This window comes from Phoca vitulina, unplaced genomic scaffold (assembly GCF_004348235.1).
Source record: "Phoca vitulina isolate PV1807 unplaced genomic scaffold, GSC_HSeal_1.0 scaffold9, whole genome shotgun sequence".
NCBI lineage: Eukaryota > Metazoa > Chordata > Mammalia > Carnivora > Phocidae > Phoca > Phoca vitulina.
Window position 1 is genome coordinate 17,749,002 of NW_022589712.1, and position 17,191 is coordinate 17,766,192.

Consider the following 17,191-nt stretch of genomic DNA (forward strand, 5'->3'; position numbering starts at 1 on the left):
CAACCAATCTTGCTTTGGCTTGTTTGCTCGGTCTTTGGCTGATTCTCTGGAACCATCCGTAACCCAGTGCCTCTGAGCAACACTTGCCCTGGATTCTCCCCTTCATATGTAAGGACTTGAAACAGAACATCCTCATACTTGCCTGCAAGTTAGTCCACAGGTATACAAAAAACAGGTTTATGTGTCTTTCCAAAAATCTTGATTTTTTTTTTTTTTAAGTCAAACCTACTATTATAAAAGCAACTGTTTTGCAGCTTGGAAAACTTTTTGGCCGACAACAGGAGAATTTGCCTTTCCCAGTGGTGGGAAAGAGGGCCTTCCTGTTTTCCACAATAGAAGAACAAACTGGAAGTCATGAGAAATAAAGTGGTGTTGTTCCAGAATGTGTAGCAACCTAGTGACAATGAGACACCAGAACTTCATGCTTCTCTCTGCCTCTTTGGAAGCAGTGAGCCCGCAAAGCCCGGAGTACCTGCCATCCTGACCTACACACACTCTGACACCCAAGACCCCAGAAGAAACCAGGCAGCCTGGGTGGAAAATGGGAAAACACAGACTGCAGATCCCCTTCTGGCTCCACCCCCAAACTCTGCTCAAAGAAGAGTAGAGCCCACATCCATCTGGGTCTGGTCCACTTCAGGCGGCCATTTGCAAACATTTGCAAAAATTCAACTTCAGTGTTTCACATCTAATAAACTTAGAAGTCTAAAATTTGCAGAAGCCAAAAATCAACTAGCATTTTTGTTGTTGTTGTTGTTGTTGTTGCATTATGGGGTTGAAATATGGACAATGAAATGTCAGCGTGTTTGAAAAGGAAACTAGGAACCCTAGCTTACTCACATGGCTGAAGAACCGAGGCTGCCAACAAGACTGGGTTTCTGGTGGCTGTAAGAGCTTTAAACCAGTCAATGTACGTAAAGACACACGGTGAAGTGCAAGGAATTATACCAATGTAAATTATCATTATCTAATCTCTACAGCAGCCCCTCTTAGAGTAAGTGATGTGACCTGCTAAAAATCTCATGTTTAAGGCGTGAATTAGTTCTATTTGTCTCCGCTCCCTGTTTCTATGGAAGTTCATCCACCATGGAAGGCATCCTGCCTTCTAAAGACACAGAGTCTGGAACACGCAGCTCTTCAGTGACATAAGCTAGGGAGTCCTTTGATATAGAATGTGGGGGTTATTATCCGACATTCTGTTCTGTTGAAACAGCACAGAGTTCTTTGCTAATGCTAAAGTTACATCACATGAATTTTACTGTATCTTTCATGTACCACTTATGAATCATTTGATACCTATTTGCTTTAAAGCTCACCATATAGTCTCAATTTCATAATAGCCTAATCAAGGCAAATCACCACATGCATCAGTGTTATGACGGGCTTTCATTAAGTTACCACCTGGACCCCACATGTTACATAAGTTGGTCGTTACTGCCTTCTGCAGCATGTTGCTCCTTCCCCCCAGTAGACTATGCCCTAACGCTACGCTTTTGTAGAAAGTTTTCAACTCAACTGTAATTCATGAAAAAATATGCCTTAAAAATGAAGTGTTTTATCTTTCCAGTAGAAAATGTTCATGGTCTTTATAGACTTGCCCGAAGATTTCCAATTCCTTCTGGTTTTCTTTAGATGCATAATGAAGTTCCACCAAAATAAAAATGTAGTATAAGTGGCAAATTTACTCATTACTAGCTTACAATTCTTCCTCAAACCACAGCAAATCCCATTTTCTACCATATTCACACTGAAACTGTCTGGTGGGGACACGCCCATGTGATACTTGTAGAAATTCTTGATTGGAGACCGAAGACTCCTAATGAAGATGCAAAGATCCAGAATAAATGACTGGCAACCCTGACAGAAACAGTGGTCAATTCAATAAAACCCTGGGAAAATAGTTCACGAAAAAGCTCAAGATAACGAAAATAGATCTAGTACATTCACATGAGTCCAACACTCAAAAAATAAAATCATTAGTTAAGTGGATGCTTTCGATACTTTACATGTTTCTACCAAGTCAACTATTAAAAAAGGTCTCACTATTGCAACTTGAACCCCATTTAAACAAAATACGTTTTCATTACAAACACCTTCTTGCCTCCAGAAAACCCTGCCTATTCACAAGTTTTATAAATTCTCTCTCGAGTATAGACAATATTTTTAATATTTCCTAACACATAACCCGAATTTATGCACTTATTTATTTTTAATTAAAAGATTTTATTTATTTACTTGAGAGAGAGAGAGAGCGAGCAAGAGCAAGGGGGAGGGGCAGAGGCAGAGGGAGAAGCAGACTCCCCGCTGAGCAGGGAGCCTGATGTGGGGCTCAATCCAGGACCCTGGGATCATGACCTGAGCCAAAGGCAGACACTTAACCGACTGAACCACTCAGGTGCCCCTTTATGCATTTATTTTTAAGCCATCTATTTTAAAAACGGCATTTGAGATAAACTAAATCAATAGTATCAATTCTAAATTGAGCATGTGAAATCAGATCATCCCTCCACCTAAAGATGAAAAGTGAAATTAATTCACATTCTAACTAGAGATCCAACTTTTAATAGTTAATAAAAACGAACATTTATGATCTGCTTACCATATGCCATGCAGTTTCAGTGACTCAGTTCATCTCACCATACCTGATGATGCCAGTGACTATCATGCCCATTTTACAGATGAGGAGACCAAGGCACAGAATGGTCAAGCAACTTGCCAGGTCACACATCCACTAAATATTTGAAGCCAGGATTTGAACCCAAACAGTCTGAACTACTCCCTTTGTTCTTAACTACTCTACAAAACAATCTTTCAGTTTTCTAAGATGTTTAATTTTTTGTTTGTTTCTAAATGTTCTAATTCTGTTACTCTTCTCTGCTTAAAACTCTTATTAAAAAATGTATCATTACTTTTTTTTATTAAGACTTCATTTCTTTAGACTAGCTTCAGATTCGTAACAAAACTGAGGGAAAGGTGCAGGGGCAGGGATTTCCCGTGTATCTCCCACCCCGACACATGCAGAGCCTCCCCATTATTAACATCCCCCACTGTGATATTGTGATTTATACTAAGATATTATGTACTTGGTCTCCTCCCAATCCTGGCACAGGGCTCCTAAAACTCAATTTCTGGAGTGATAGGACTATCTTGCCAGTTCACTAGGAGTCCCTTTTGAAATAATACAAGGAAGAAGCACCTGAGTTTATGCTAATGAAGTGCCGTAGGGTGAGGCCCCTAGAAAGCCTCAAGATCAGGCAGGTCGCCTGAAAGACCAGAAGATCAAAGGATAGGAACTTTCACTCTCAACCCACCCCCAGATAGGGGAAAGGTGCTCCAGATTGAGTTCAATCCATAGCCAGTGGCCAATGATTTGCTCAATCATGCCTATGTAATAAAGCCTCCATAAAAAAACAAAAGGGCAGGATTCAGAGCGCTTCCAGATTAGTGAACACAAGGTGTTATGGGGAGTGGCACCCCAGAGAGCATGGAAGCTCCCATATACCTTGCCCTATGCATCTCTTCCATCTGGCTGTTCCCGAGTTATAGCCCTTTATAATAAACAGGTGAACTAGTAAGTAAACTGGTTAATCTAGTAAGTAAGTTGGTTTCCGGAGTTCTGTGAGCTGCTCTAGCAAATGAATCTAACCTGAGGAGGGGGTCATGGGAACCTCCGATTTGTAGCAGTAGTTCGTCAGAAGCGCAGGTTAACAACCTGGACTTGTGATTGGCATCTGAAGTTAAAGGATTGAGCCTTTAACCTGAGGTACACAGTGCTAGACTTGAGTCAAATTTGTGGTCAGTGTCCACTGAGAAGTGGACAATTGCTTGGTGGTGTTGAAAAAAACCCATCAGGGGGCACCTAGGTAGCTCAGTCAGTTGAGCATCCAACTCTTGATCTCAGGGTCTTAAGTTCAAGCCCTGTGTTGTTGTTCTTAAAAAACAGCAAAAAAACCCCATCAGATCCACCAGAGTAGTACGGTTATTACACTGATGAACCTACACTGACACTTCGTTATCACTCAAAATCCAAAGTTTACATTATGGTTCACTCTTGGTGTTGTACGTTCTCTGTATGGGTTTGCACAAATTTATAAATGACACGTATCCACCATTATAAAAATCCTCTGTGTTCCATCTGTTCATCCCTCTCTTCCCCGAATGCCCCCCCAACCAATGATCTTTCCACTGTCTCCATGGTTTTGCCTTTTGCAAATGTCACAGTCAGAAACCTTTTTTGATTGGCTTCATTTAGTAATATGCATGTAAGGTTCCTCCATGTCTTTTGGTAGCTTGACAGTTCATTTCTTTTTAGTGATGAAAAATATTCCATTGTCTGGATGTACCACAGATTATTTATCCAATCACCTACTGAAGGACATCTTGGTTGCTTCCAAGTTTTGGAAATTATGAATAAAGCTGCTATAAACTAATCCATGTGTGCTTCTGTGTGAACATAAGTTTTGAACTTCTTTGGGTAAATACCAAGGAAGGAGCACAATTGCTGGATCGGATGGTAAGAGTATGTTCAGTCTTATAAGAAATCACCCAACTGTCCTCCCAAGTGTCTGAACCACTTCTTCATTCCCATCAGCAATGAATGAGAGTTCCTGTTACTCCACATTCTCTTAAGCATTTGGTGTTGTCAGTTTTCCACATTTTGGCCATTGTTATAGGTGTGTAGGGTATCCCATTGTTTTTGTTAAAAAAATTTTTTTTAACCCTGGGTATTTCCAAATAAAGACATCTGTAAAATTGCCAATGGTTTATTTTGTAAGTGAGGTCCTTAAAATCCTCTGAAAATGAGTGTAAGCCTATAACAAAGATACTTATTCTTAAACTAGAATATTCCTTTCTTATAATAATATTGCAACACTGCATTTTTAAAAGCACCCCAAAAAGTTTATAAACATTTTTTTCAGCTCTAATAAAAAACTTGTTGGTTGGGGCGCCTGGGTGGCTCAGTTGGTTAAGCGACTGCCTTCAGCTCAGGTCATGATCCTGGAGTCCCAGGATCGAGTCCCGCATCAGGCTCCCTGCTCAGCGGGGAGTCTGCTTCTCCCTCTGATCCTCTTCCCTCTCATGCTCTCTGTCTCTCATTCTTTCTGTCTCAAATAAATAAATAAAATCTTTAAAAAAAAAAAAAAAACTTGTTGGTTGACAGTAAGTCTTAGGCAAAAGTATTAAAGTCCAGGTGTGCCTGGTGGGCTCAGTTAGAAGAGCATGTGACTTTTGATCTTGGGGTTGTGAGTTCGAGCCCCACATTGGGCGTAGAGATTTCTTAAATACATAAAATTAAAAAAAAAAAAGTATTAAAGTCCACAAAATTAACTAGGATAAAATTTTAAAGTAATAGAGCTCAGGATACATACTAAGATTTTTTCATTCTGTTTCTCAATGGCACTTTTCATTAAAACTACAGTTATATGCATTTTTTTCTTTCACTTTTAATTCCACTATTAACCTGAATAGTAGGAGAGAAAATGAAGCCATAATCAAGCACAGAGTCACGGGTAGACACATTAGACCTTCCTCACACTACGTGCTGTGAAACCAAACTAATAAACAATGGATGAAGCACCAAAATTAACTATGAATCCACAAATCCGCATCACAGACACCAAGGAGAGCCGCACTGTACCTTCTATGATAGAGGGCACAAGAGTCCAACGAGCATTCATTGTAAATACAAACGTATTCGTGTTTTTACCAATCATTTTAGAAGGGTGAAAGACAATAGTAAGAGCCCTTCAGAAAAGAAAGAATACTGGGGCGCCTGGGTGGCTCAGTCGTTAAGCGTCCGCCTTCAGCTCAGGTCATGATCCCAGGGTCCTGGGATCGAGCCCCGCATCGGGCTCCCTGCTAGGCAGGAAGCCTGCTTCTCCCTCTCCCACTCCCCCTGCTTGTGTTCCCTCTCTCGCTGTGTCTCTCTCTGTCAAATGAATAAATAAAATCTTAAAAAAAAAAAAAGAAAGAATACTGATTACAGAGAGGAAAAAAACTATCTCATTATCAAGCTTTTGTCTTGAGTCTCAGAGATACCCTAAAGCCTAAGGACCCAGTGTCTGTGCTAGAGTATCTCTGTTGCCTGACTTGACAGGCAAGAAAAAATATAAGCGAGGTTATCTCAGTGAAGCATCTCATCTCATGAAGAATTAATGCTATCCAGTGAAACATATTCCGGAACAAAAGATGGGACACGAGACACAGGTGGCCAGGAGCACAGCTAATGCTACCATTTTCAGGTCTCATTACCAAAAGTTAATCAATCAATAAATGAGCAAAGCATGTGAAAAATGACAAATCCAAAGGGTCACAAAAATACATTTTACATCAAAATTAGTCTGAAGGTTTAGTTAAGTCTGACAGTGTCAGTCTTAGCCTGTACTCACTGGTATTAAATGGTATAGTTAATTCTTAGAGACTTAGCCTCTACCCATTTAAATTCACTATTCTGAGATCAATTTTATTTCTACTGTATGATAAGAACGTGTGTAAACCATGAGTAAGGACATCATGTATCACTGTGAGATTATTATGGTTAAGTATGAAGCCAAAAGCACCCTTAAAAAGAATACATTAGACAAACTACTAGTTATAGGTTTTCCTCTTATGTCCTTTGTAAAATTGAGCTACAGATTTGCTTCTGAATCAATAAGCACAACTGAACATTTCTCTCTCCTTTGCTGTTCTCTGGAATTAGCTTTTAGAAGAGGGAATTAAAGATCATTTAGCTATAACACCATGTGCACATTGCTACAAATAATAATTCCCCTCTTTAAGGAATAGCACATCATTCACTGCAATAAAGACAGGTAGATAGATATGAGTACATATATATGTGCCTAGATATTTTTTTCTTTAGAACAAAAAAGAATCCTAAGACCACGACATCTCTAAAAACCTCTTGCACTAACCCAGCCTCCTTGTGAGCTTAAGAGAATCACCAAGAGAAAGGGACCACAGAGCAACCCTTGACTACTTAGAGATACTGAGTAAACTATGGGGACTAATGGAAGCTAGACACGTAACGTGCTATGTTTCATAAACATTTAGCCCTGGTTCTCACCATTGCCAACTCATCACCCACCACAGTTACTTCGGTAAGACACAGAAGGGATCGTGTCAGGTGGCAGTTTCAAATTCTGCACCGGGGGCTCACTGGAGCCCATAGAATGATTACACCCACTTCAGCGCTCCATGCTAGCTCACCTTTATTCCCCTTGGCTCTGCCCAGGAAGCCCTCCTTCCCCCCTTTCTTCCTTACGCCTCAACCCCTCAGTGGAGAACAGCTCTCAAGGAAAGCCTAACTCACGGCCACGGTCCAAACCGAATGGCATTTCTGGGAAATGGCCCCACTGTGTGCGGCGGGCTGCCTGTGCGCACTGCTCTGCCCACTGCACTGGGGACTGCGTGCTTCTTTGCGCGAGGGACGCGGGGGCTGCTGCAGTGTTTCCTACAAAACTATGTCCTTCTGGGAGCCAGGAGCAAGCGTCGCTAGTACTTAGCTCAACAGCTTTAGCAAAAAGGTTGATAATAAATGTCTCAATAGACATGTGAAAGAATAAACTATAAAACTGCGGCCAGGAGTTAATTTCTGGGAAACAACACATGATCCAAATCCCAGCTTCTGTTTACTATCTGTGTGATTTAGGACACCCATGTGTATGCTTCCACTGTAAAATGGGGACAGTAATGCTCACTGGTCACAGGAGAGAATCTAGGAAGGTAAGTATGGGAAGGACCCAGGACGGTATCAGGACCCAGGGCTTGGGAACACTCCCTGCCCCGTCCCCACCCCCACCAGCTGCATTCTATCATCAGAAATTGGAGTAAACAATGAAAAACAAGAATATCAGTAGTAAGTCAGGTGGAAAGGGAAGGGTTACAAGGTAGAGGATGGCAGCTGAAGGCGATAAGTAGAAAAAAGGGGGGCATGAAAGGTCATTGTAGGGCAAGGGTCTCTCCCCACATCAAAAGATTTAGTGACTCCAGCCAGAATTATGAGACTTAATTCTGTCTCTGGCCAAGAACTGAAAATCAGGAGGCTGTAGAGTTCTGGTCCCTACTCTGTACCTTGAGCCTTTAATTCCTCCTCTAAATTAGGGGGTGGAGGGCTCACTTCCAAGGTCTCCGCTCCCTGCGCTACATCACCCTGCAACTTCACTTACAAAAGCCACAAGGCTTTCAGCTGGCGAACGGGAACATAAAATTAAGATGAAGTCAGAATATTTGAAACTGGGGCTGACTCTCAAATTCCAAGACCTAAAATTAATTAAGTCATTAGCTGATGGGCTAAACAGGAGACACCACCCAAAGAATATGTAAATTAATGCTTTCAAAGGAGTTTGCATTTTAAAAGCCCCCTGAAGATCTTACTAACATCTCCCCTCCCCCACACTTTGCCTAAAACTACAAAGCAAAGGGGGTGGTGGTGTGTGTGTGTGTGTGTGTGTGTGTGTGTGTGTGTGTTTTAAGGATTTTCTTCAGTAAATAGCAAGACTGGATAAACCTAACAGTTTTTGGACTAAAGCCTGCTATATACTTTTATGTGGCTTACATAAGAATAAGAATGGGGGAAGGTCCAAGTGTCTCCAGACAATGGATATTCTCTAAGCACTGCTAGGAAATGGGTGTAAATTGTAGGAACCAAGCAGGGAACAGAGGAAAAATAAGGTTTGGGGGAGGTGCATCTTGCAGGATCTTGCAAACAATAGGCACTTACTAACTCCTTTCTCCTCCCTTCCCAGTTAGCAAGCAGCTTTCAAGGACTGTCTCAGCTTTAAGAAGTCCTCCAATTCTGAAGGAAAAATAACCATCACAACTTACCGAATGGATAATCAGTGCTGAAAAAGTGATCTATCATATCTAATAACCTTAGCAATTCCTACTCATAAAAACCACTACCCTCCCCGCCCCCACCCAAAAAAAGGAATGTTGTGTCTGCAACATGGAGTAAAGATAAAAGAGTGAAATCCCACAGGATCTTAACTTGTTTCGCACTTCTCTGCAGAAATGTAAGCATGTCGTCGTGAAAGGTGACATGCTTGAAAACCCAGGCGGACCACATGTTGGCGGAGTTAGAGAACAGAAGAACACATTTCACAAGAAAGCCATGGTCTGATTGCTCCGGATTTACCAACATTTCACAATCTGCCGCTACCGTTTCCAGTGGAAGCACCAGGATTCTGGTTTGCATAATGAAACTGCTCGAGCGCTAGGTTCAAGCAAGGGCAGAATTAATGTCTTCATAAATGCACCCCATTACAGGGGGTACGGTCTCTACAGAACTGGATTTTGATGTGGCTCCTGCATTTAAGAAGTATATACTTTCTTCCTTTTCCATTCTATAAAACCATGTACTCAGGACCCAGTAAATCCCAGGCACTGGAGATTTAAAAAAGGGGGGGGGGGGGAGTAAAATCCTGCCCCTGCCCTCCAGGCACGGGCACACGGGCTAGCGTTTGGTAAGCTCGTTTTCTCCAAATTCTCTATTTACATATTCACTTACTAGCATTTATTCATTCTAGCACAGCCCGAACATTTTCATGCCATAAATTATACTATTATTTCTTCTCTAAATAAGCATTTTTGTTAACAAATTATCTAAAAGCAACTGGCTGGTTCAGAACTGTGCAGGACTGAATTAATTTAAATGCAAAATATGTCCTAATGAACTCAAACAACCATCCTGTATTTACTGAGATCTATGCCCCAGAAGGTTAGAACCTACAAAATCCCTGGGGCAGATGCTCAGTGCCTCTCAAGTTGGCAAAGGGAGCTGTGCTCATTCACCTAAAAAAAATGTTTAACTCAAAAGGCTTGGAGGTTTGATTTCTACAAACAGGGGAATCCAGAAAGTAGCTACTGTGCCTGAAGTCTTGTATGTTTGGATGTATAATTCCCCTACTACCTCTACTCCCCTCAAGTTCCGTACTTAAAAAGACCCAAGTAGCATTTTCCTAAAATACCGGATGTAATTACATTTCTACTATGTTGATCTGGGACAGTTAACTGGGGAGTATCATGGCATCACCCTACTGAGAACTGGGGTGCACTCTGTAATGGTCAGTAACAAGGTGTGTGTGCCATTGGTCAAGTCACTTCACCTGTGCAGGCGGACAGACTGCAGAATCTTATTTTAAAAATGAAGGAAATGTTATCTTTTATCTCAGAAAGAACAGAGAAAGTCAACTGTCAATTCTGTCTTGATATATTTCTAGAAAGACAGTTTCCTCTAAACATGTGGATGACAGTTTTCTAAAAGCAGAAAGAATAAAGATCCTTTTAACCTGGTGACTTTTTACAGACATGCAAAAGGGGAGATAAACCGTATCTTCATCTGAATTTTACTAAGGCACAATCCTGATGCCCACGTTTACCCCAAAGGAAAATAAGATTGTCTAAAAGATGGGAAAACAGAAGTGAACATACTTGCTTTGAGACAATCATTTACATTCTTTCCAGCCTCGCACTGAACTACTGGCTCTGTAAGAAGTACATATTTTCTTTTCTCCTACATCTGCCCTTTGAATAACAGGTTTGAGCTTCTCCAGCCCCACCCCATCTTTTAAATCAGCCAAAGAACACTCAGCTACAACTGACCCAACAGTGCTGGAATCTGCCAGGGAAGGGAAAGCAAATCTTCAGAAAGTGCCACCTGCCAATCACCACCCCCCTCCCAAGCAACCCTGAGACCACACTCCCATTTAAGTGAGCCCCTCCAGCTCTCCCCTCCACAACCACACCCGAACAAGGGATGCAATGTGATGTTATGAGACCAATTTTCTCAGTGACTAAAAATTTACAGAGCAGGATCTAAGCAAGAAATAACAAGATAAGTCTCCTGCTTGACTAACGTAAAAAAACAAACTTATCACTGTAACTTTAACATATTCATTGGGTTTTCTGAAATTTCACTAAAGGCCCATATTCATCAATAAAGTTCAGAAAATGCAAAAACTTGAGATTTTAAATTTTTAAAAATAAACTTTTTCTAAATACTGGAGAGTGAAAAAAGCAGAAATCTTTGACCAATCTTCCCTGGTTTTCTGTATAAGAATAATCCTAAACACCAATGAACACCTAAAAATGAATTAGGTGAGACTTTAGGATGTCTGGAATGATGAGACACGAGACTATTTGCAGGGGGGAGAAAATAGAGAGCTATCATTTATTGAGCACCTACTCTATGCCAGTATGCTGAGCACTAGATATACATCAACATAACTAAAACTTAGAGAACCTAAGAAGCAAGGTAATGAAACTGAAGATCTCATTCCTTTGCCTCATTTTGCAGGGAATGAAACTGAAGATCAGTGGGGTTGAATACCTTGGCCAAGGTCATGCAGTCAGTCAACGGGAGAGTGGGGATTTGACCCAGCCTCACTCACGCCAAAGCACAAGTGCTTAATTCCTATGCAAAAAATGGTACACTTCTCATCATGCCCAAAGAAGAGTTTCTTTTCAAAAACTATACCTTCCATCAGAAAGATAAAAGACCCCAAAGTAAATACAGAGCCTTTCCCAACAACTGCCAATTCCAAATCTTTACACTGAAATTGACTCTTTATGTGTGGATTAAGATCTCTGACTGTAATAACCGCCACCCATCCGATTCCGGTCTACCTGCCTACCTACAACTCCACCAAAATACATCTACTAATTCCCCAGGGCTTTGAACGCTGAACAAGTTAAAGCTTCATCCTCCATGCATAAGAACTATTTTTCAGAAATTATGCCAAATCCATGGGCGGTTTTAGTTACTGGGCATTTCAAAATACATGACAATACAGATTTAGCAAAATAAGTCCTATTGTTTTTAGTTCCAAACATAAAACAACAAATATCCTGTAATTCTACAAGTTGAAAAACTGCACACAGAGTAAGTACACTCTTTGGTGGTTCTGAGTAAGATGGTTTGTTTTCCTTTCGTGGTCAGACAACAAATGGTGAAGAGATAAACATCAGTCACATCAGCCTCTTTCCCAGTCCAACTGTGAAGGCACAACAGCCAAATACTATTTATTTACATCTACTCTTTGAAGGAGTCTTTTCTAGCCTTTTCCACACCAACTTCTCAGCAGGTGCCCCAGATTAAACTGGTGACTATGTACCCGATTGTTTAAGAAAGATCTTCGATGCGATCTGTGGCTGCTTATTTTTTAATTAGGGTTTGAAATCCTATGCCGTGTGTATTTAAGCCCCTGGGACCTGGAGCGAGAGAAGGACGACTCGGAGGAGTGGGCTTGCCAGGTGGGCGAGCGCGAAGGAAGCGCGGGTCGCGGAGGGGGCTGTCCCGCACGGGGGCCCGCGCCCCGCCCCTCCCGCGCCCGCCGGCTCCAGGTAACTCACCAGGATGCCCATCACGTCGGTCCAGAGCCGGGAGAACGCCTCGGACATGCCCGCGCCCCCCTCGGGCTCCGGCTCGGGCTCGGACTCCGGCCCCGGGCCGGCTGCTCCCGCGTCCTCCATGGCCGCGTCCCGCGCGCGCGCGCGCGCCGGCCCTGCGTCCCGGTTCCCCGGGCGCCCTCGCTCCGCACCAACGCGCGGCCGGCCCCCCGGCGCCGGTCCCCGCCCGCCGCGTCAGCGAGCCGCGCCCCCGCGCCGCATGCCCCGGCCGCCCCGGCGACCCCGCGGGGGCCCCCTCGCAGGCGCCCGCACCTCGGCTCTAGGTGGCGGCGGGCCGCGCGACTGACAACTCCAGAAACTTTCCCACCCCAGCTCGGCGCGGCCGCGGGGTAGCCGAAGGCAAAGTCCGCACCACCGAGTTGTACGGCGGGGAACTCCGGCGGCCCTGCAGCAATTAAAGCCGCTGCACAGGCGTTTCTTCCTGCGACCGGGACCAGCTAACTAAGGCACGAGACTCATTCCTTCCAGCAAGTCTGGGCAGGGCCCCGCTGGGCTGAGCGCGGTGCCTCTGCCCCTGGGCGGGCGCTCCTCGGGACCCCTCTCTCGAAAATGAGCTCTTCCAGCTCCACATGACTCTCTCCCCTCGATGCTAAAGAAAGCGTTTAGCAACAAAAGGTGCTCTGATGTCAGGCTCTTTGCATGGAAATGAGCCACAGACGGGAGAACAAATCGCCTGTTGAAAGAGCAGCGGCGCGGCGTCTCCCGCCTGCCCGAGCTCCCAATCGCGCCCTTCACGGAGGCATTTTCGGTCCCAGAAACTCGAGAAAGTGGGATCTTGAAGCTGCTCCCGCCGAAAGAGTTTCCCGAGTCGTCGGTGTCGTTGTACACTCCGCACCTCGCCCCTCGTGAAGTCAAGCGACCTAAGGAAACACAACTCTGTGGCTGTCAGCCAAGACTTGCCAAAACAAGTGTGAAAGCTTGGGCACGAGCCATTGTGTGTACCGTTTTTATTATGAGCGGAACGGTCTGGTTCCTGGGTGCCCACAATGCACTCCATTGCTAGGGGTTTCAGCTATTTAGGGGAAATGCGCTTTGGGTTTTAATGGTTGCCTTACAGTGAGGGCATAGGCAGGGGCCGTTTTCAAAACTAAATGTTACGGTTGTAACCATTTAGCCAACACACACTCCGGGTCCCTTGTGTCTGTTTTTCCAAGGACGAGATCCATGACGGATTTATTTTATGAGGGAAATAGCCCTGTAGAGGTTATTTATCCTTTTGGGATTCGTTCTTTAAAACCCACTCAGAGAATTTTCTCTGGGAGATGACAATACACGTCACATCTGATTTGGTGATTGATCACTTCATGAAACAGTTAAGAAACACAAGGAAAGGGCCCCTATGTGAACGGGCTGATTGGTTAAAAAAAAAAAAAAAAAGCAGGTGAGATGCCCTAGGGAGAGAGTCCTTGCTTGCTTTAGAGGCCTCTCCCGGCTTTCGTTTTGTTTTTCCTTCTGAGTCCACATAAAAGGAGGGGAATAAGAAAGAGCATGTCCTTGAAATCCACTTCCTGAAGCAATAATTACTGGGAGCACCTATCAATGCAAATGGGTGAATAGCCCTTACAGGAAAGTTCAAAACTGAAAAAACTTTTCCCAAAGTAATTAAACTTACCAGTATAATCCCTGATGATGAAAATCCCTGATTTTTGAAAAGAAAGAAAAAGAATGAGAAAGTTTTCCCTTGAGAGTAAATAGGCATCATGTTCAAGTGTGGAGAGTGCTGGGCACTTAAGCAACATGGCCAGGCCTGATGCTTTCCTGTGTTGATGCCAGAGGTATACCAGATGCACGCTCTAAGATGCTGGGCTGGGAGAAGGCTAAGTCTCCAGCATGAATCATGACTCTTTCTTCTTGACTCATCAGAAGACCTAGGGGCAAAGCATTTAACCTTTCCATGCTATAGTTTCCCAATCCCAGATGAGGCAAGGCCTCACTAATTGCCACCCGACTCCTAAGAGGTGGTATTACATTTCAAGGTCATCTAAAGATAGGTACTTTTTAACAACACATATACACCTATCAATATAATGAAACCTTAACCAGCATTTTGGTACTTCTAGAAATCAACCTACCCTAGATATTTAAGTTCCTTTTCTCGGTGCTTCCTAATAAATATATAGGGAAATGAGATAAGTAATATTTGGTGGGGTTGGGGGGGGATGTTGATACCTATAATTTTGCTGTCTATAGATAAGTAAGAACTTTTGAGGAGGAGTCACTATTCAACTTCTACCACATGAATAATTTTGTTGACCATTTAAAAAATGAAGCTGAACCTCTTTAATCTCAACTCCATAATGTGTATACTCAAAATGAGTCCAATTACTTCTCCAAAATTTGAGTCTTTTCTCCTTTAGTTAATGTTAGTCATTACTTTCAAAAATTTCTTTAGGGGCTTTTAAACAAAATGTAAAAGAATGATCATCAACGTCATGATCATCATACTATTTCAGATCCCATACAGTCCCATTTACTAAGAGCTTTTTATAATAGAATTACATCCCATGAGGGAATCCTACTCTCTCCTTTCTCCCTTTCCATCAGGGCTCTCTCTCATCTAGCTAATTGGAATTGTTATGGTGTTGGTGAGTTCCAAGGAAAGAAAGGGATCTAGAAGATTTTCCAGAAATCTAGTGGAGACCCAAAAGTTGATTGTGAAATCAATTCTGTGAGTCCTAATAAATATTTATTGCAATGAATGTATCAGAATGTATTCATAGAGAGTTAATATTGATAATACCTATCTCACTGTTATTTCTTGAAAATTAGTCATTGTTGCACATAAGTATGTGTAACATATGTATATATATACAGGCATGTATGTACAAATGTAAGTATGGCTTGCTGTGTAAAAAGTGGTTCTTGCTATGAGTCAGGATCTTAAAAGGTTAAAAGTCACTAGTCTAGAAATTGTAGAGTGTTGCCTGCAGCCTATTTCGGTCGTCATTCTGACATAAGAAAGATAAGCAGTCTATTGCTTGGCGTTAAAGGTGGAGTTTGGAGTAGAAAGCCCAAATATAATGGGGTCAGGACAGAGCTGGGTTTGAATTTTCACTCAAGTTTTTATAAGACATTGGGCAAGTTATTTTTTTCATCTGTAAAGTGGGATAATTCCACCTATGTAATATGATTGTTTTGAGGTTATCTGTAATAATGAGGGCAATAATTCTCTATTAATTAGAACCTTTCTCCCCTTTCCCTCCCTTTGCTTTTCCTTCCTCTATCCACTCATACCATGAGGTGATAGCTATAAGCAGGAAATTTCCTGTTCACACCTGAATCTTACACAAAGGAGTAATTCTTAGTCTTGGAATGTGGTTGCTGACTAAAGGACTGGGGAGGTCACCTCTGGCAGGGTGGGGTGATGAGGACTGGTCAGTTTTTATAGTCAAGGTATTCAGAACAGCAAAAACAACATCTGTCATTTACTGCAAATCTACTCTAGGTCAGGCATTGCGCTTGACATTTTAAAAATATTTTATTTAAATGGAGTTTATGATTTCTCACCACAATCTAACCCTCCCACCCTGCTCATTTCCTATTTCTGTACTTGATACATCCATGTATGTGTTCAAGCTACCAAAGTCAAGAGACTTGCTTGAGTCCTTCCCCTTGCTTACCAATACTCCTGTCTAAACCATGGATAAGCCCTGTTGATTCTACTTCCTAAATATTTGTCAAACTCATACACCTCTCTCCATCTCCACTGCCACCGTCTTAGTCAATACTACCACCAGCTCCTTTTACAATATTTTATCTAGATCACTGCTTCTCAACATAGAGACTTAAGAACAGAAGCATTGGCATTGCTAGGAACTTGTTGGAAATGCACATTTCTGGGTCCCGCCCCAAGCCTACAGAATGAGACACTCTGGGAGTGGGGCCAGTCATCTGTACTTTAACAAGCCCCCTGCCCCCTCCCACCAAGGTGATTGTGATCTCTGCTCACATTGGAGTGCCATTTGGAACTATGGAAATGTCAGAATAAGGAAAAAGAACACATTGCTGAGGAAATGTGAAGTTTTAAAATATAATATATTGGGCCCCTAGGTGGCTCAGTGGGTTAAGCATCTGCCTTCAGCCCAGGTCATGATCCCAGGGGTCCTGGAATCAAGTTCCACATCAGGCTCCCTGCTCAGTGGGAAGTCTGTCCCTCTCCCTCTGCCCTGCTTGTGTGCTCTCTCTCAGTCTCTCTCTCTCTCTTAAATAAAATCTTTAAAAAAATAAATAAAATATAATATATTGAAAAACCGTACCAGTAGATTGCTTTAAAAAAATTAATTGGTAAAAAGAAAAAAAAAATTAATTGGTAAAAGAAACTGTCATAAGTGAATGGAGATCCCCAAATCAGATAGTTGGTTTTAAAGGGCAATTAAATATTGGAATTAAAATGTATTATCCATAAGATAGTACATGTTCTAGGAACAGCGCTTCATTTAAATACTTGGGTTTTTTTTTTTTAAGACAAATATTCTGCACAGAAAATGTAAGATTAGGCAGAGATTAAGTCTGAAAAATTATAAATAGCCCAATTTATTTTTTACCATACTGCCTTCTGAAATTGAGCAATGAAAATAGATAAGCTCATTTAATATTTGCCTACCATCAGCAGCCCTCTCTGGCACTCCAACTCGGGGCATTCCACAATGCCTCGGGGATCTAACTTTAAGGAAAGACTGAAATGCTACAACATTTTTTCCCCTTGACAATAATCCCAAACAATTTTTTTCACAAATGCCTTAAAGGTGAGTGAAGCTCCTGCTTAAGCATTACCTGTTTAAAA

General features: G+C 42.3%; 1 protein-coding gene across 6 annotated transcripts in view; it reads right to left on the reverse strand.

The window, feature by feature from the left end:
• Positions 1 to 17,191, reverse strand: part of SASH1 (SAM and SH3 domain containing 1) — a 245,783-nt gene that overhangs the window by 174,959 nt on the left and 53,633 nt on the right. For 3 of the 6 annotated variants that reach the window (XM_032407688.1, XM_032407692.1, XM_032407687.1), the window contains exon 1: positions 12,352 to 12,508. The exons of 1 other annotated variant lie outside the window; for it this stretch is intronic. In XM_032407688.1, coding sequence (XP_032263579.1) covers positions 12,352 to 12,471 — 120 coding nt within the window. In that variant the 5' untranslated portion in view covers positions 12,472 to 12,508. Of the gene's footprint in view, positions 1 to 12,351; positions 12,509 to 12,660; positions 13,695 to 17,191 lie in introns of those variants that run through there. 2 more of the 6 variants (XM_032407691.1, XM_032407693.1) reach the window with 2 other exon arrangements.